This window comes from Thalia democratica, chromosome 1, assembly GCF_965202585.1.
Source record: "Thalia democratica chromosome 1, ktThaDemo2.hap1.1, whole genome shotgun sequence".
NCBI classification, from domain to species: domain Eukaryota; kingdom Metazoa; phylum Chordata; class Thaliacea; order Salpida; family Salpidae; genus Thalia; species Thalia democratica.
Genome location: NC_139165.1, coordinates 69,806,649 through 69,827,770, shown reverse-complemented (window position 1 = coordinate 69,827,770; position 21,122 = coordinate 69,806,649). Strand labels below are relative to the sequence as shown.

The window sequence follows — 21,122 nt, the reverse complement described above, 5'->3', positions numbered from 1 at the left end:
AACTTTCTATTCAGACCTGTAATTATGGCGGAAATATCATTTGTTGAGAAACCACTAGCACATGTAAGTTCAAGTAATATATTTTTAGAATATAACCTATTCATAACTTAACCACTTGTGTAATCACGCTAATTGGCTTAAGACTGTCGTCCTTGGGTGGTTTTCAATCAAATACTAAATTGCGCAGAAGCAACAGTAAGTAATTTTGATAAAGTAATAGAAAAAACATTATATATTTAATAAATATCACAAAAGCATTTAAGAATCACTTTATTTCCTAGACAAAACTTATATAGATCGAAATGTTAGATTAGACTCAAATAAAAACAACTATTCACTTATTGAAATGAAGCTAAAAACGTATACTCTAAAAAACTTTCCTAAATCTTTAAACCAAATAAGTGACAAAATCGTTTAAAATCTAAAATCAATAAACACTTTAAAAGACTTTTTAAAACGATATAACAACAATTTGGTTAAAAAGTGCATCAAGAATAACTTAATCTTGGATTTTATTGTTATATTTTTCATTCATAACATTTTCAAGTTGGGTAACCATAGCAGATGTTCCGTGCTTCTTTTCAAATTCCAAATATTTTTTCAAGTTCTTTTCATTCTTATTTCCACTGAAGTTTACTTCTACCAAACGCTTGAAAGCTTTCCTTTAATTTAATAGATAATAATTTAACAACTCGTCATACAAAAAAAATATACATATAAACGTAAATAAACCTGGTTTAAAAAATATGTTTTAATAAATAAATACTTTTTGAAATTAAAATTAAAGAAAAAACTAAATTACGGATTTTAATAAATACCCTTACAAAATTTATTAATTTAAGTTTTTACGAACCTGCATTCTTCGATCATGCGATTTTTTTGCAAGCAGTCTACATATTTGTTCCAAATATAAGTGTCTTTTTTGAAATGTTGCAGAAGTTTCTCGAACTCCACAATTCCGTTGCTGACAAAATCGCCACCGGAGTTGATCGACTCAGCAGCGTAATCAACTATCAAATTTCTTTCTGTAAAATTAAATGAAAATGTTATCTAATTATCAACTACTTTTCTTCTCTCTGTAAAAATATATGACTTTTATTCAAAGATCTATGTAAATTTCTTCGGTAAAAATCAATAAAACAATTAGAGTAATAAAATTAAAATAATAAATATTTCATAGCAAGATTTAAGTCACAGTTAATAAGAATTTTTTTAGACTGTTTACATTTCATTTTCCAATATTTGTCATTGTATTTTTGTTAGTTAAACAAACCAAGTCTTTTTACAAACTAACTTGTCTTGATGGTGAAGTTATTGTTTGTTAGCGCCCTCTTGTGAATTTCCTCAGCTTCCTTCATCATTCCCCTTCCAATCAAATTCTTGCAATATTTCATCCACACGGTGTCGTTATCGCGGTATTTCTTCATCAACACATTGTAACATTCGTCAAGTTTCTGTAAATAAAATAAAAAATAAAAATAGTAGTACAATAAACAATTCTTCATAAAAAAATTGCAGCATTCGTCTAATTTATGTTGAAGAAAGTATCAAAGCGGTAAATGAAAAAAGAAACTAGTATTATTGCAATTAGAAATTAAATTTACATGGAGATACTTTATCAGGGTTGCCAAATATTTTTGGCAAATTTTATCCACATTTTCAAAAATACATATTTTTGGGTCTATTTTTAGTTTAAAGTTAAGCTGAAGGTAAGAAACTGTTTTAAATAGTATAAAAACATTGAAAAGATACTGTAAAGCTAATTAAATGTGTTTTTTAATAAAAAAAATTTTGATGGTGACAAAAAATTTTATTCAAATGATAGATTTTTGTGTCAAATCGAAATTTTAATACTGAACATGTTAAAAATTCCAGGTTTTCGGGTTTTTTGGCAGCCCTACTTTGTGCTTCAATATTAATAAGTTAAAGAACAGATGCGTTAACGAATATAAACTAATGAAAGAGTTAAATTGACCTAACAGTTCATATAAAAATTTAGGATCATATTAGGGTTTATATTTTATATAAGATAATAATAAACTTTCAACACTGTTTGCATAAAATTAATTTAAACTAAAAAATATTATTACTTCATAGTCTTGCTGATTGTTGTAAATTTCCACTAAATGATCAAGAACTTTTTTCCGGTCATTGCACTGCATTGCCTTCTCCTTGACTGCTTGAACACTCGACTCATTGCCAAATTTTAACTCCATGTTAATGTAGAACATCCAAATGTTCAAGTAATCTGATGGAGAACTGAAAAAATTGATAATAATAAGTGTGGTGCGATAGTTTGTGTATATAATACATATGAAGACCTCTACAGCGAAAAATTAGTTTAAAAGTTTAACTGTGCCAGTTCAAGTACTTTTGAAGATATTTAAAACAAATAAATTCAACTACATCAACCAGCTATATTGTTTCTCTTTTATATTCAAGTTGTATTTAGTAGAAAAAAAGTATTCATTTAAGCTTTATAATTGTTAATTTTAGATTGATAACCATTGTATTTAAAGAAGAGAGACAAAATTTTTGTTAACTTCTCAACAGAATAATAATAATTACCTGATAATTTCAGTGTTCTTAAGTGCTTCATTTTCAATAATGTTTCTGGCTTGAGTTAATTCAGAAGGTAAATGACAGGCGATTCTTTGAAGCCACAACTGAAATATTGAATAAAAATATTTATTAGTGCATTGAATTACTATGTAGTAAACATAATATCGTACTAATATGTATTCAATTAAGACCTGCATTTAATTACATCAAATATTGCGCTGTGCTATTTTGATAGTTCGTTTATTGTCTGCCGAAGTATATCTTTTTTAACTAGTTATTAGTTTATAATTTGTTTAATTTTAAACTCATCCTAAAACAACTATTATCAAAACGTAAAGACGCCTTTAACACATTTTTTAAGTAAATGCACATTAATGAGATTTTTTTGTTGTAATGTAAACAATTTTATTAGCCAGAAAAAAATTGTCCATTGAAAAAAGTTTTCGGGACCTTTTCTTATCTAAGTGACAGTCATATATGTTCATAACTGTTTAGTTTATTACGATGTAGATAAGAATGGTTATTTCTTCGAAAATTTTATGAACAAGTGGCAACAATGTATTCCAAAATTAAAAAAATTGAAGTTAAAAATAAAGTCTATTTTGTATGAAAACTAACTCTGGAGTCTTGTGGATTCTCAGCAACTAGTCTTTTGCAAGTTTCTACGTCCATAGTCGAGTTGTTTGCTACGTCATAATGCTGCTTTATGACGTCGTTCTCCATTCTCATCGCTTCCCTTTCATTCTCTATTTGCTGTTCCTTGCTTAGTTTCAACGTTGACTTTTTCATCTGAAATGAATTGTATAAACAAAATAGATTTTTTTCTTGCAATACTTCACTCTTATTATTAAATTATCAAAAAAGAAAAATTTAGAAATACTACACATTTAAATTTAACAAAATTTTGTAAAAAATAAAATTAATTTGAGTAAGAATTACACTTATTGTTTTTAAAGTGTTTTGACTTTTTAAAGAATTTTTCCAAGTTGAAACTTATCAAACTAAATTAAAATATTTTCTAACTTTTTTGGCGGGAACTATGTCGTTATAACCTTCTTCGTCATCGGAGGATTCCTCAGAATCTTCTTTCATTGTGACGTCATTATCATTTCCATACATGGTTATAACGTCATCGTTGCCACACGTATCTTCATCAAGGTTTTCCTGTAACAATTTTTTAGATTATTTTGTTAAAATTAAAAAAAAAAAAAATTAAACAACTGACATGCTTTGAAAGTTTTTCTTGCAAGTATAAAATTTAACTAACAAAATACAAACCTGAATTGTAATTTGAGGTTTTGAAACTGTTTCTTTCACATCGTCAGAATCAACTTCATCGGAGGTTTTATTTTTCCTTTAAAAGTTAACAATAAAATTAAATAATTAAAAGATTTATCAGCTTTGATGCATTAAACAAAAATTAGCAAACTTTGATGCAACTTTCGCAGCTGTTGATGATTCAGACAATTTTCTCTTTTTTTTGTTGCTTCTGCTGAGTTTCATTGGAAGATTCAAACTTTCAGGAATGCAATCGTCAACACCAGTGTGGTCGGAAAGCAAGGAGAGTTCAACCTTTTTGCCCTTAACACTAAAATGATAATTTTACTTTTTGCTGACAAATACAACAACACATACTAAGAAAATTCAGCAAGAAAACTTATTTCAAGAATGAAGATTTAGAAAAATATTTAGTTATCAAACTGCAATGTAGCGTTACAACTTTGTGCTTTACTAATTTTGAAAACGTTTTAGTAAATATTAGTGGCGTCACAAATTTAAAAATCTTTTTACTTTTATAAAGAATTAATTTACAAGAAAATGTTTAAAACAGTTTATTTCTTCCTAGGCGTTCAGATATAACTTTAATAAAATTCAAAAAATACTTTCAATACTTTCTAACCTTATAACAGCGCAGGTGACCAATTTTCCAGGGGTAAATACTTCTCCTACTTTGTCCATATTTTCTTTTGTGACATAATACTTGGTAAGATTGGTTAAGTTGACGCGACCACTTACTTCACGCGACACAGACAAAAACAGGCCAAACTGTGGAAAAAAATAATTAGCTAGCAACATTGTCCAAAATACAAACACTATAACTTTAAAAATTAAACTGTAATAAAGTAATCCTAAAATATTCTAGTCTACTAAAAAAAAACTATTCAATTTTGTTTTTCTCCCTTTTTATATAAATTTTAAATATTTATATAATATGTAAAACAAGCAAAAAGATAAGAAACTCAAAAAATTTGTTTTATTAATTTGGAGTGACTAGTTTATATATTTTTTAACGATTACCATCATTATATAAAACAAATAAACAAACTTTAGTGAACTTTTTGACGTATGCCTTCATTTTTTGTCCGACTTTCAAATCATCTACTTTTGATTTTTCGGATTTTTCGTTCATATCGGATTTTCTCATGGACAGAATAAGTCTCTTTTCATTGCTGGCATCCATGACTTTGCACCTATTGAAAGTGATTAAACTATATAGAATATTTTGAACAAAAATTGTGTTTTTTATTAGCTTATGATTTAGATTATACTTTTTACATGTTTATTACCGGAAACGTCATTTAACAAATTTCCGAGGCAAATTAGTATTATAAGTAAAACATTTATTTTTAGACCTCCTTTAAATTTAGCGGCTTTGAAATCTATACTTATTTGCTTTTAGTTTGCCAAGACGCATGACGACGTAAAAGTAAAAACAATAGTATTTACAAGCACTAAGATACAGAAAAAAAAGTTATGGCAACTCTTTTTGATAGTACTTGTGAAAATGACAACAAAACTGTTAGCTTTTAATTTCTAAACTTTTTTCCGTCGCTGGATATGTTTGCTGCAATTGATATTTAGTGCAGATTTACAGAAATGTCAACACGTACTTCAAACTTCTCATACTTCATGAATTAACTTGCCTGATCAATTTCGTTGACAAGTTGTGCAAACAACGTTGTGACTTCAAAAACAAACAAACTTTTGGTGTTCAGATATTTAATCGTGCCCAGACTTGCGTCTAGATTGTGACCCTGCTTTCAAGCGATCACACGACCCAATTTTAACTGGTTACCATTAGCAACGAGCTACTAGAGCCCGGAGCGTCGTTTGAAATCGAGTCTTGCTTTTACAGCAATTTTTGACCATAATAACTTATCATTATAATAAAATAAATTTAAGGTTTAACTTTAAAAAAATTGTATACTGAATTTTAGATCCTAAAAACTAATAACACATTAAGATGTGTGTTTAATAGAAAATTAAATGAACGAGAAAAAATAAATCCGTAGAAAAGTTGACACATCAAACTCTAAAAAAAGGAAAACCATTTTACTATACCTGATGTACTTGTGTTTTGAGTCTTTACCGTACTTCAAAATTGGGTTGTCATGGAAATTATCATCAATGTCGCAGATATCGACCCTACCCTTTTTTCCAAGCAATGTTGCCACTAGCAACCCATCGTCAACGACCTCAACAACCCTGCAGGGCACAACAGATCCCTGCTTGATCACGTTGTCACCTGATCCTTGGATTACTCCTGAAAATTACATGATCTTGTTAATACTATTTTATATTATTTTTAAAAAGTAGGAAAATTTATAACAGGCAATAAAAACGACTGCATTTTATTTAAACTTTAAAGTTTAGACTTATTTTAATTGCTCAGGTCTGGTCTTAATACACACAAATTAACTGTATTTTTATATTAATTTTTTACACACTACAAATTTCTTAAGTATTTAAAATAAATTGAAAACGTCACCTAAAAAGCAACCAAGACCGAGTAAATTCACTAAGAAATATAAACTCAACACAGACATATGGTGAATGCACTCAGGTATACCTCATACTATGTAAACGAAGAAAGAGGTACATCCACATTAAAATTAACAATACTAAAAAATCAAAAACCTTTTCTTAGCAAATGGATTTTGTCACCCTGCTTTCCAGTCACGTGACAAGTGACGTACATTCCGCTTTTCACGGGACACTTCTTCAGCTTGTCATTGCTAAGTTGATGACAAAGTTGCATCGCCGGAGTTATGACACCTGACAGTTCATGACTTATCTCCAACCGGAACATTAGACTTGAACTCTGTGCAATGAAAGTTGTTTAGCTCATGCTTTTTAAAAGTAAATTGTTTGGATTACTTTTTGGGTAAACTTAGTTTTTGAAACTCACTTAAAACCTTAGAATATTTTTTTTAAATAAACTAAACTGCTGCTACATATATAAAAAATTGTAGAAACAAAATGGCTGAATTGCGAATTAAGTAACAGGTTTACAGAAAGATATTATTCACTTTGAATTTAAAATATTTCAAAACTTTACGCAAGATGTAGTTCAATACTGGAGTTTATTAAACAAACAAAATATATTTATGACGTCACGACAAACTTACTTTGGGGTCGTTACCTTTCTTCAAAGGTTCCTTCACCATGCAGTTGACCAGCTGACCGGCTTCCGGCATTTTGCGCTTTATGACATCACTGTGTTGAGAAAGCTCGAGGTTTGTAACATATTCTTCTTTTGTAACGTCTAAATGAAGGTGACTTTTCATTTTAAAGAATCCGGCGACTTTTAAATTCATCTCGCTGTTCGCCTGAAATCTGTAAAGTATTTTTTATTTCAAAATAAAATAACTTAATCCAAACGACAGTTTTTTAATAAGATTTTTACTGTAAATGAAAATAGTTGTTTAAAAAAATATATATTGTAGCTGATTTGTTATTAAAACTATCTAGATTCAGTGCACTATAATAAAATAAACTTGCCACAAGATATAAAGTGTCAAAAAATTGTTGTAATATAGTTTTTGTTACAATTTTAATCTAATTATAGTTGGGACAATTATATTGCAAATTTATTTACTTTCTTAGTGGATAATCGCCGTCTTTACAATCCAACAGCATCTCACTGAAATGAAGTCGTCCAATAATTGGCTTCCCCTTCAAATTGAGAGGAAGCGAAGTGACGTGCAAGATCAGATGAGTTGATCTGACTGAACGCACCACGGCTGTTACCTTTTAAAACATAAAATTTTAATAAATTCAAGAATAACAATATTCTATCAATACATTTATTATATATAAGATAAAACAGACTCTTTTACGCGTGTTTAAAGTTTGACGCTTTATGCACAAAGTTTTTTAATACAGTTGAGTCGATCTAATTGAACATATTTTTCTTGTCAACTAGAAATATACTTGGTAAACCTAATAATTAATCAAAAAAAATTAAAGACTGGCATTCATTATTTTATCATTTAATCAAGTAGTCTGATTGTATTAACTGTTGCTGTTATATGTGTAAGAGTAGTTGCAATACTACAATAACTGATGTAAATTTCTTAAGAAATTTATGTTTTATTCTTATTATTTTATGAGTCACAAATAAAGTTAGCAGCGTAATTATGGATTTGTAACTGCTTAAAGTTACAGTTAGTTACAACTTTGTTTGTAATTAAATTTTAACTAATTTGCAAACAAAGTTGTAACTGATATTTCAAACAACGTAACTATGGAAATAAAGTTGTAGTTAAAAATTTTAACATTATACAACATGTCATTTTCTAATTTTCTATGATAATAAACTTAAGATATTAAGATAATTACTATGATATATATATATAACTTTTTACCTCAGTACCAATTTCAACATCTTTAGGATTCATTCTTTCTTTTGATACATGTTTCTTGGGTGCTGATTTAACAGGTTTAGCCAAGATATATTTTCCACTGCAAAAACAGTACACATCATACTAGAGTTACTTTATTTTTCAAAATGAAATTTGTGAAATAAATAATTTTAATTATCTTAAGATCTAAAAAAAAATATTACATAATAAGACTACAATCAACAGATTAACTCACAGGGTCTTGCAGAGAACAAGTGCAACTTTTTCATTTTTGGAAGCCGTGGCATCTTGGTTGCAGTTTGGAATGAACTTGACTATCCTGTTTTTCAAAGCCACGTGACTCGCCGGTGTTTCCCCCACTACGCAACTAGTTACATCAAGGTTCGAATGCAAAACAACACATTCGACTGGAACACCTTGTTTTGGTAGCTGAGCAAGGGAATATTTTTATTTAATTGATTCTTATTATTTTATAGCTACCATAGTGTTCAATTTGTTTACAACAGTGGTCCTTAACCATTATGGAGAAGTTTCTAAGCTGGCCATTAAACAAGACTTTTTATTAAATGTTATTTATGCTAAGAATAACAATTGTTGGTAATATGATTACATTCTATAATATTTATCACTACATAAACTATACTTTATACATATGTTTTTTTTAATGGTTGTTTTACATAAGTCTTTATCAAAAATTTGATGTCGTTTTTAAAAAATTTAAGACTATACAATGTACATAATTAAAATTAATACTTTGTTCAATAATTAATTTGATAACTATTGACGTACCTTTGGCAACTTGGAATTTTTCTTGTAAGCTTGAAGAACCTTTTTGTTGTTAGTTAAAACAATTTCTTTGTTTGAAATATCAACAACTACTGCCTCCTTTATTTCATCTGTGAATATTTTTGATTATGATTTATATAAAGTTAGTTTTAGGCTTTAAATAAATTATTTTCAACACAAAATTACAAAACTATATTTGTTCAACTTTATAGTCAAACTAGCTAAAAATTCATTTTTTTAATAAGCTAGAAAAACGATTTCTGTTTATTTATTAAAATTTTTCCTAGACTTCAACTAAATAACGTATGTTTACTTGTTGTAACTTATAATTTTATATTCAAATGAATAAACTTACACATAAAAAATGTCTACATAAAGTAAAAATTTCCGAAATAAATTATGCAATAGAACAACTAATTTAGAATTTTCAATCATATAGAATAATTTCAACTTTTTATTTTGAGTAATCAAAATAGAAAACATCTATCTTTATTTTTAACTAAAAAGATTCAAAATATATAATACAATAAAATTTTATAATTAAACTCAATTAAACCTTCTTTCCCTGTGCTATCGGCAATAACTTTGCATGAATATTTTTTCAATAATTCACATTCCTTTATATTTTCAATAAATTGTCCTACTTCAAGACCAGTACAATCTGCAAAAATTTTAAATATGAATGATTATATAGCTTTATAGATCCATTTGTTACATTTAAAAATAGTTTTTAAATATTTTTTTTTTTTAATCAAAGTATATATTGAAATATCCAATATGCGTACTTTGTTAGATATTTCTATTTGAACCCAATAAAATACTTACTTTGGATATATAGTGTGCTTTTAGGTATTTTATTAAAAACAATTATATAAGATTGTTAAAACTTACTAATAATTATTTTATTTAGTTTGAAATGCATGCATATATTAATAATATCAGTTGCTCGTAATGAATTTCACCTAAAAACTTTAGAAGCTATATACATTTTAAGCTTAAAGCCAGAGCTCTGTAAACAAAAGAAATTTGTTTATTCGACCATTTTGTTTAATTCGTTGAACTTAAATTAGTTGATTAGTAAAGTTGTGTTACATTTATATTATTTCTGATTAAACGATTGCCTTAATTTGTTAATTATTACTATTGTGTTAAATTTAATTTGTTTTCTTAAATACTTAGTTTTATTAGTTTTTATCAGTTAATCATTATTTCAGCTTGTTTTGACACGAAAAAATACTGAAGAGCGTGTCCGAAAAGTACTTCTATTTTGTATTTTGTTTGCAATAAACTTTAATATATTAATTATTATAAAACATGACTTTGGAATCGTTGAATATTTTGGTTGTGAAAGTTTTAATTTATTCAGTTTGTGTCTTGTATAAGTTTTATGTTTATGTTTATTTAAACACTGTAATTTGTTTTTTTCTTTTTATGTTAGTGTCTTTCAGTTTAAGTGGCTTAGGTTTTAATGCCTAGGTCCTTCGTTGGACAATAAACTTAATAATAATAATAATAATAATAATAATAATATAACTAGTAAAACTTTTCACTAGCTAATCATTGATTTTAATAAGAAACTCAATAAATAGTCATAAGTACATAACATTGATAACTAAATCACAAACTATCAGGTTTTAGTATTCAAATAGTACAGCTTAATCAACTGATGACAAATAACAATTTTTTTATGCTATTGTTTTAAACAAACCAGTATTTAATTTTTGATGCTTCATGTATTTTTCAACTTGTGAATGTGGATCATAATTTTTACCACAATCTGAAGGCTTGAGTGAAACAATTACCCTAAAAATATTTTTCATTTATTTCCTTTTTGTTATTGCATTATATGTTAAATGGTACTGATAAAATGTTACATAAAACTAAAATAGTAAAACTAAAACAAGTACAGAATAAAACTAATTTTAACTTGATACTAAAAAACACATTTTTAAATATTCAAGCTTGAAAACTTAAAAAATAATATTAAGTATTTTAGCTACACACTTTTTGTCTTCTACATTGTTTTCATGTATCATAGCAATAACCGATTGTCCATCCTTGTAGATATTTGCAGTTGAATCAATAAACCTATCTGTTAACATCTGTAAAAATAGAAATATATTATTTGTTGTAAAATACTAAAAATAAAATATCAAGAATAACTAAAAAACAACTGCAAAACAACGCACTTGATTTATCTAGAAAACTTGAAATGAGGTAATTAAAAATAACATATAAGATAATATCAACTGTAATAAACAAACTTAAAAGGAAAAACTACATTAAAAAATTATTTTAGCACATTGTACATACAAGTAAACTAATTGACAATTTATCCAACAAAACATTAATAAAATTTTAATGAAAAATCTACACTTCAAACAACCTTCTGAGAAAATAAAGCAATTGTTCTAGTAGATAATTTACAAAAAACAATAAAGACATAGTAAAAGATAATCAAAGTCCAACTTACCTTTTTAGGAGACAATGCAAGAATGCCAGAGGTTAATTTAACAAAAACACCAAATTCACACGTATGCGAAACAACAACAGGTATGAGTTGACCTTCTTGCAGGTCTTCAGCTTGAAGGTTTGAATGTTTCTTGTGAAACTCGCATAATGATGGTTTCGCGCTCACTATACAGCATAAAATGTTATTGTTTAATTTAATCTAAAAAACTTAAATTATATTCAACTGATTTAATAAAAACTCTTTTGTTTAAAATTAAGTTTTTGGAAAACTGTTGATTTCAACACTTACAAAAAATTAAATTAACTGAGCTTTCAAGCTCTAATTTGTTAGCTGAACAGTTTTTACGTATCATATGAAGTTTTTAAGATGTTTAAAAAATTATTAAACGAAAAGAAAGTGACGGATTAGAAAGCTCTCAGTTTTAAATTATTCAATGAAAAAATATTTATATAAAAAATATATTTAACATCAAAATAACTTCATACATTTTAGAGGATCAGAACTGATAACTACGCAATTTTCAATTGAATCTCCAACTTTGATGCTTTCAAACTTGAAAGGAGAAAGTGACGTGTAATCAGTGAGGTTGTTCATTGTCAAAACTCCCCTGTACTTGCTGCTTTCATGCGACACTTCAACAAGCAATTTGTCCGAATCTTTGCTCATCACCTTGCATGTGTACACCTGCAAAATTTGTAAATTTTGTTTATTATTTATAAATGTGCATTCAAAACTGTATAAGCAATAACATGATAAGTTAAGGGCATAGGGGGGTCCACCTTGATTTTTACAAGTTGATCTTATTTTGTAGAGTTTTATCTGAGCTATCAGACATTTTTAACCGCTTGAAAAAATTCAAAGTATTTTTTGAGATATGAGCAGTCAAAGTCGGTGACCTTAATAGGTTCCCAATGGAAGGTGCAAACTAAAAACGCAAAAAAAGACCATTTCACTAAAAATCTATCTCCTCCTTTATTTTTTAAGCAATCTTCTTCAAATTTTCACAGAAAGTGTATTAATTATTAAATTTTAAAAAGATTGATTGCAGGATTTTTTTTAATTTTGAAAAATAAAATTTTTAGTGAGGTCTCTATCTCAAAAAATGAAGGAGAATATAGGTTTTTTGTGATTTTTTAAATTTCCGAGAAAGTTGACCCCGAAAAAGTTGTGGTCCGTACGTTTGTATTGGAAACTTTTTATAAAAATTACAATATCTCAAAAGTTAAATAATATTTTTTAATTCTATAAAAACTGGCTTGTAGTTTGTACTTTAAGCTTTTATATAAGATCCAATGTTATTTATAGTAAAAAAAAAAAAATGTCGGACCCCCCTATGCCCTTAAGTTATATTGACATTTTAATTATATTTCAAGATTTTTATTTATAAAAAATATAATGAAGTACTGTAATAAAATTTCTGAGTATAAAACAAACGATTAACATTTTTCTATCCTTAACTGATTAGACGGTTAGAATAACGAAATCAAAACATTTTTAGGTTTTATACACCGTAGAAAAACGTATGATAAGTAAAAAAGTATTTTAAAGTAAAATAAGCGAAGATTAATGAGTGTTTAAAATAAAAAATAACAAACCATATTAGTAGGAAGTTTAGCAGTTTCAACTTTCTTCGATGGGTTCAGCTTGAAAGACATGGTAACTTTTTCAGTTTCCAATTTCACATTTACAACTCTGCAACGTTTAACCTGAGAAATTTAACTATTTTAATATCTTGTAGTTTTGTTAAGATTAAACTTTACAATACAAACAATTTCGTATTTTTGTATTTATTATTTTGTACTTCATTTTTATATTTTCTTTTTTTGAATAACAATAAAACTTCAAAAAAATAAAAAATAAATAACACTTGTATATTGATTGCCTATAACTCTTTCGAAATGATCTAAAAAATATCTTTAAATAATTAAATAAATTAGAAATCATTTATTACCTGCCCAACTTCGTAATCAAGGAGGGTTCCACTTCCAAGTTCATATTTTGGCACAAAACCTTTTACTTCACCAAAACAACGAACTATCAATCTGTTTGATTAAAATTTAAACCTTTAGAACACTAACAATACACTTAAAAAAATAAATATATCTTAATACTTTGACAAAAAACTTACTTGTTAAATAACTTATATTAAAAAAAACTAAACAAATAAGTCGATTTGATTATTTTAAAACAAATTGTAAATCTTTACTGTTGACACCTAATGTAACGCCCGACGAAAAAGTATAAAAACGTAATTAAAATATTTCTCATTTCTAAAATTAAATAAGTTATTCAAGCTACATTTAATACTTTATGTATTTTCAAGCATAAAAGTATTTAGAAATAGTGTTTGTAAAAATAAATGAAATTACTTATGTTTCTTTACAATGTAAGAAACAATGTATGTGATTAGTATTTTTTTTAAACTAATACTTATATATATATATATATATATATATTAATACTTATATATATATATATATATATATATAAACTAATTACCCATTATGAAGTCTTTTAACAATAAACGTTTGCACGATCATTCCTGCTTTTAATTGATCGAAGCTGCTTATGACTTCTTTGTTTTTCAACCCGACAAGAGTCTTTTTGTTTGTGAGACGAAGCTTTCTGTTGGCTGCGTCTATTTCTAATACCTGAAAAATTATTTAAATGCTACGTATTTGATTATATTTTTCACTATGAAGAAAAACTGACTACTCTGTTCTTACTTCAAGACTAATGTGTGAACAGTAAGGAAGCACTGCTATGGTATACGAAAAATATAACTTTTAAAATAGGATTGCCATAGGTTAAAAAAGTTCAAGGTTTTCTGAATTTCTTTAAGGTTTTTGAAGATACAACTTTTTCCATCTTTAGTATAAAATTAAAAATAGGGTAAAAAACTTCTTTAAATGGTATTAAATATTGAAAAGATACTTATACTGTTGTACCAGTTTAAATGTTTTTTTAAGATAAATAAAACTTTAACTAATACAAAAAAAAATTGTATATGATAGATGTTCCTTATTTAATCCGAATTTTATTATTTTACATGTAAAACTGTCAAAAACCAGGTTCTTTTAATATTTCTCAAATTTAAGGTTTCCAGGTTTTATGATAACCCTGATAAAATCCTTGAATCATATAAAAAACTTTCCTGTTTATTTTAAACATTAATATTAAATTTAGTTCTTTCTTATGACTGTTTTCTAGCAAAACCAGTGACTTTTTTATTAATCTTCAACATACTATAGAAACTTACTCTGCATCTAATTTTGTCGCCTTCGTTAAAGAATTTAGCTGGATTTTTCAAAGTTATATCATTGAGATGGACGTTTGGTACAAAACCTCTTGTTAAAAACGATGGTATCCAGTTTCCATCTGAAATATATTAATTCGTTTTTTGATATCAAATTGACAATTTATCAAAGTAAGGTTTAGCAGGGACGAAGTGGTATGATTTCAATCTGCAATTAAAGCTACGTTTCTATAGAATTTCAAGAAAAAAAGCATGATACTTACAGTCTATAATTATTTTATATGCATATTACTGTTATAATTTTTTTTTTTACTAAATTGAATTTGTTTCATTTTTTTAGGTTTTAAAACTTTGATAACAAAATATAAAAGGCAACAAACCCTTAGAATAAGTACCGATTTGAACTTGCAAGCCGTTATTGATGTTGAAATTTTTAATGATCCCATCAACAAGGTCTCCGTCATTAAGATCTTCTAGTGATCTAATGTTTGAATCCAACATTGATTGCTTGGTTGCGAGACTCAATACACCTTCTAACGTCATGTTTGACATAATCTAGATGTAATATCACAAGTTAAAGGCTGAACAGTATTTTAGTTAGAAAATATTAGTCGTTACACTGTAGTTTGACAAAAACAACAATTTTATTTATTGCTTCTCTGCTTTAATGAACACGGATGAACAATATTTTACATATGTAATAAAATTATTGTTAAGTAAAATGTTTAATATTTAATTGTATTTCATAAAAATTCAAGTTTATCAAAAATAAAGATCAGAATTGTTTTAACTAATTTACCTTGGATTTAGGATTGTGTCCAACTTTAAAATTTTCCCACATCAAATTTTCTTCATCTTTACTCTTCTGCCTGTCAAAAAGATTCCACTTCAAAACAACTGCCTTTTCTCCTCTTACCTGTAATTATTATCATTTATAATATTTAAAATAGACAATAGTACAGTAACAAGGTATAACTACTTACTTCTCCCATAATACCAATTCCTTTGATGCAGTGAGTAATTTTAACTTCACTCAATTCGTTTTCTGGAAACTCTTCCTGTGATAATATAAATTGGATTATAAAAATTACAAAAATATCAATTAATATTGTTTTGCGCAATTTTAACTATTGCATATATCAAAAGAAATCAGTTGGTCTCATAAAGGTATTCAAAACAGAATTTTTTTGAAAACTAAACTGATACTTTAATCATTTTAGTAGTGTAAAAGATTTCAACAAACAAAACAAACCGCCAATTTAATCAAATGAGCTTCTCTTTTAGTGTCAACCCAAACAGAACTTTTATCGGTGAAACAGAAAACTTCATCATCATAATTTACATAAACAACGCAGCAAATTTTTAATTTATCACCAAACATGTTTCTGTCAGTGTTTCTTCTTTTTTTCTTTTTTCCTTTGCTCTCTGTGTAAAAACTATTATTGATAAAACTAATTAAGATGACAACATAATGTAAAAAAAAACATTGGTAGCTTTATTTCTTAAAAAATACTATTCTTAGAGGTACTAATAAAAAACAGTTTATATTCTTAATTGTTATTCAAGAGTGAGAAAATTTTAATCCGAAAACACCGTGAAAATTTATTTATTTTCAGAAAAAATTCACTTCAAACGAAAGTATACTATGTATTTGTTTCAAGATTCCAAACCTTCCTCAGAGTTTTCATTTTCCTCCTCATCTTCAACTTCGTCAAACTTTTTACCGCTAGAAAGCGCAGGCAAGCTGATACTTCCGTAAAATTCTCCAAACTTCAAAATCTCTCCCTGATTTTCTAATTTCTGTGTTTTGTTTTTTCAATTTTTTATGTAGAAAAATCATCTCTTAGTTATGTATTTAACCATCTGAGTAACAATAAACAATTCTTATCATAAAGAACAAAAATGTGTATGTTAAAAAAACATTGTATACATTTGAATTTCATCAAAACTACTTTAATATAAAGTTTCAAAATAAGTAAAACAAAAAAAAAATTAAAACCATTAAGTATACCTTATCAACGGTACATTTAACTAATGTTCCTGGCAAAAGCTGATTTTTATTGATACTGCTTGGGTCCTGTATAGAAGTTTGAGAATTTATAGAACATGCAAAATTAATAGACATTTACTCAATTTAAGAAAAAAAAACTTACTTTATTTATAAAACTAACTCAAATAAAACATTTGTATATTTTTATTTTAAAAATAACCTAAAAACGAATCTAAAAACCAGTAAAAACTATTTAAAATAATTGAATTAATGTTCAAGTTCTTATTTACTGCTATGTATCTAGTGACATCTACAATATTACTTACCTGAAACTTGTTCATTCTTTTAGGGTCGTTTGACAACTGTATAACTTTTCCATTTGATTTCACATTAGTTATGACACAACGAACAAGATCAAACTTTGACAATTCTTCTTCTGTGTCTAAAGAATTTTAACAAACTATAAACATACATAAAACTTTTTTGTTATTAAGATCAAAACTTTAAACTCCTTATCTCAAACTATAACGTATGTAAAATTAATTTTAAAGCTTGAAAAAATATCGATAAACCAAGATAAATTTGTAAGCTTTTATTTTGGACAACATTATTTAAAACAAAGCGACAAAAGGTTTATAACTTTAAATTTATCAAATTATCAGGGTTGCCAAATGTTTAGGCAGATTTTTTCCAGGTTTACAAAATTTCTTCCACGTTTTTAAAAGTACACATTTTTGGGTATATTTACAGTTTAAGTTAAGTTTAAGACAAAAAACTGTGTTAAATAGTATAAAAACATTGAAAAGATAGTTTAAAGCTATTTCAAATGTGTTATTTGTTAGAAAAAAATGTTGATGATAACGAAAAAATTTTATTCACATGGAAAACTTTTTGTGTCAAATCATTTTTTTTTACTTAACATTTAAAAATTGTTTTAAATTCTAGGTTTTTCCAAGTTTTTTTTTTTTAATTTCTCAAATTCTAGGTTTTTCAGCCTAAATTATCAAATTCCAAGTTTTTCCAGGTTATTTCAGGTTTCCAAGTTTTTTGGCAACCCTGATTTATATATGTATCATAATATCATTTTAAGATACTAACCTCTACTTTTATGTGGAAGGAAAGCGTTAACATTCCTGATACCAACATCAATCAAATATCCATTCTCCTCTTCTGACATAACAATCCCATTTATTTGCATGTTTGATTTCATCAGCGAGCAATTAAGATCTAGAACATAAAAACTTAAGTTTTAAGATCTGAAACTAAATACCACATAAATTTTAACTTTATTAATTCATTTGGTTTGTTTTATGGTAGTTCATATGAAATTCTAATATAAGTTAAATTTTAAGTTGATTTAATATTCAGTCTATTAACAGTTAGCTTTTTCCACATTACTTGGGTATTTAGAAAGTGATAACTTTAATTTATTAAAATGATCACATTGGTTTCAAAAACTGATATGTTCATAAAATATAAAATGCACAGAATATATAATTAAAAATTCAATTTAAGCTGTATGAGTATAATAACTCACTTGAGTTAACTTGTTTTGGATCAACAGTCAGTTTAATAGTAGATTTTACAACTTCTTTAACTTTACATACCAGAAGCTGTCCTGGCTCAAACAGCTCCTCCATAGGTTTCACTTCCTATTAACATAAATGCAAATATTTATTTGTATGTCTAATTTTCAAATACAAAACTATAGTTTACAGTCAATTTTATAATACTAACTTTATGCTTTTTTTAACTTATATAATTAAATCATGGTCATATCAGATATGCTTAGCTTTTAATTTCAATCAGAGTGGACTTTACAAAACGAACCTCATCAGAATTACCATTGTACTTATCAGTCAGAGCTTTCTTGTATGAGGGATGAACATCAAATGCTTCAAGCTTTCCATTCATTGAAAATGGCAGTGAAATTTTCACTTCAAAACCATCAACATCAGTCACAACTCCTAATATCAAGCTTTCTGGCTGCACTTTCTGTTGATATGTAGAAATAAATATATCTTTAAATTTTAACTATGAACTTTATTATAATTAAATATCTAAAAAAGTTAATACTTATGCACACTTTATTGTTTTTTATATACATTATATGACACAGCAGGCACAAATTGCTTTTAATTGGAATTAAGAAATGATTTAGTTTTTAACAAATATTTGTAAATCTTTAAAGATATTTAATTTTTATTTAGTCTAAGGTTGTATCTATTGAACTTTCCAAACTTAATAAAAAGAATCTTCAGGGAATTTAAGAGGCTAACATTATCTAAAAATATTTATATTAACAAAACAAAAACTAATAAAAGAAAAGTGGGATATAAAGTGTAGAAAACCAATTTTTTAATTGGTTATATGTAATTTATAAAAAATAAACTGTTATATTATCAAACTTAGTTTATTGAATACTATTTATGCTTATCTGCTTTCCTAAATTTTAACATAAGTTGCTTTTAAATACAAAACTTATAAATTAGTTTATTTTCAGCTTTTTGATATAATACTTTTAAAAACTTATCTACAAATAATTTTTTTTAAGAATTAAGTGCTTTTCTATTTCTCTAGCAAAACCACAAATATAAAACCTTGTATGAAAGATAGTGGACATTCTTGAGCTTTTTTGAAACTAAATCTTCTTCATTAATATTACATTTTGCCAGCACTTCTGGGCGGTCATCATCCTTTTTCTTTGATTTCTTAACTGGCGCCTTGTCTGTGTGGACAGCTTTCTAAAAATATTTTATTTCCTTTTTATATCATCTACTACAATTAGTAATTAAAAACTAATGTAAACAGTTTGTAAACTTACTGTTTTTATAAGTCTTTAAAAAAACACTTATCTTAGTAATTTATACATGTCATAAAAAGTATTTTTCTTGTATAAAACTCCTTCAAAATAAAAATTGTTTTTTGTAAACATACTTTCTTCCAAACTTATATCAATTACATAAAAATCGTGTAAAACATATTTAAAATAACTACCAATCTTTAAGTTAACTAAGAAACTAGTTTATAAAATTAGTCTAATCTTTTGAATTATTATTAGTGTGAAAATTTTATTGAAAAACTTGAAACTTATGCATTTTGGTTTTTATATTTACTTAAGAAGTATATTTTGTATAAAAAAATAACATTAAAAACATGCAAACCCTTGCAAACAAGTAGTTATCAGCATTTTCAGCCTGAATTTCTTTTCTCATTTTTTCTCTGTGCTTCTTTTCTTTTTCTTCCATTGGTTTGGGCTTGCCACGGGGAAAACAAGTTTCACTATCCATTGCGATTTTAATAATTGACTAAAATAATTATCTAATTTCTAAAAAATTATTAGAAATTTGTAAAACTCAAAAACAGACTATTTGCTAACAATATTTTGTTTTGATTCATAAAATATTTAAAGTAAATAAGAAGTAAGAATAAATAACAAAAACATATCCTAAATAGTTTGCTGAAGTTTTTCTTATTATAAACTGAGTTACTATCAATAATTATTAGAATTTTCAACATTGTATAATAACTAAGAATTAAAAAATACTTTGGGTCTTTGTATAAAACATGAACAAATAATTATGTTATTAGAAGAATATATGGATAATCTATACATTAAAAACTGTAAAGCTACTTTCATAAAGTTTTTTTAACTCATTTAATGATAATAAAACTTTTAATTTGTATAAAAGAGTGTTTATGTCAAATTGTAACTCCATTACTTTTAAGTTAAAATTATTTGAAATTCCAGATTTTTTTTCTCAACATTTATGTTTTTCCAGGTTTGTTGGCAACCCTGTATAAGCTATAAGTAAGCCTAATCTAGACAGTTTGAAACTAAACTTAATTATTGAGAGCAGTTTATTTTGTTCAAGTTTTTACACATAACTGCAGACAGCAATTTTTCATTGCCAAATTTCTTGGACATTTTAAGCTCACTTTACCTTTATCTTCTTTTTTTAGTTTTTAAATGGTCTACTTGAAAGTTATAATTTATTACATATTATAAGTAACTTTAATTATAAAAATTTCAAACCTTTAAACAAATCACTTAAAAAACATTCTTATTAGAAGAAAGTCAATTTCTTATCAAAATTATAAAAACTTCTGTGTAGTTTAAAAAACTCTTTAACAGAAAACAAACTGAAACTTAAAAAAAAAATAGTAAAAAACTGTAGAAGTAAAAAAAGATTTAAATCTTACTTTTAGACCTTTTTAGTCAGCCCTTTTAATTAAGAACCTACTGATCTCACCAACTTTGATCCCTTATTAATTCTTTTACTATATAAACTACTTTAAAATTTTTCAAGCAAGCTGTAGAATATTACTGGTGGTTGAAATAAATATATACAAATAATGATCAATTAATAAAAACAATTCAGACACCCAAATGGTCTTCATTTAAGATTG

General features: G+C 26.4%; 2 protein-coding genes across 2 annotated transcripts; both read right to left on the bottom strand.

Annotated features, from left to right (window-relative positions):
• Positions 1-367: 367 nt before the first annotated feature.
• On the bottom strand, positions 368-3,704 carry LOC145830426 (protein RRP5 homolog). The gene is made up of 7 exons (XM_082938266.1): positions 3,586-3,704; positions 3,181-3,351; positions 2,569-2,666; positions 2,091-2,259; positions 1,295-1,454; positions 854-1,025; positions 368-662 (listed from the first exon to the last, which is right to left on the bottom strand). The coding sequence occupies exons 1-7, from the start codon at positions 3,679-3,681 to the stop codon at positions 500-502; spliced, it is 1,029 nt and encodes a 342-aa protein (XP_082794392.1). The 5' UTR covers positions 3,682-3,704; the 3' UTR covers positions 368-499.
• LOC145838492 (protein RRP5 homolog) lies at positions 3,684-20,002 on the bottom strand. The gene is made up of 30 exons (XM_082946099.1): positions 19,877-20,002; positions 19,313-19,456; positions 18,543-18,707; positions 18,250-18,364; positions 17,811-17,939; positions 17,039-17,154; positions 16,393-16,522; positions 15,975-16,147; positions 15,706-15,780; positions 15,522-15,638; positions 15,103-15,277; positions 14,726-14,844; positions 13,966-14,117; positions 13,418-13,508; positions 13,062-13,172; positions 11,952-12,150; positions 11,467-11,630; positions 10,998-11,095; positions 10,702-10,796; positions 8,997-9,103; positions 8,443-8,636; positions 8,211-8,307; positions 7,442-7,593; positions 6,972-7,179; positions 6,481-6,664; positions 5,905-6,106; positions 4,889-5,033; positions 4,463-4,608; positions 3,992-4,150; positions 3,684-3,726 (listed from the first exon to the last, which is right to left on the bottom strand). The coding sequence occupies exons 1-30, from the start codon at positions 20,000-20,002 to the stop codon at positions 3,684-3,686; spliced, it is 4,131 nt and encodes a 1,376-aa protein (XP_082802225.1).
• Between the last annotated feature and the right edge of the window lie 1,120 nt (positions 20,003-21,122).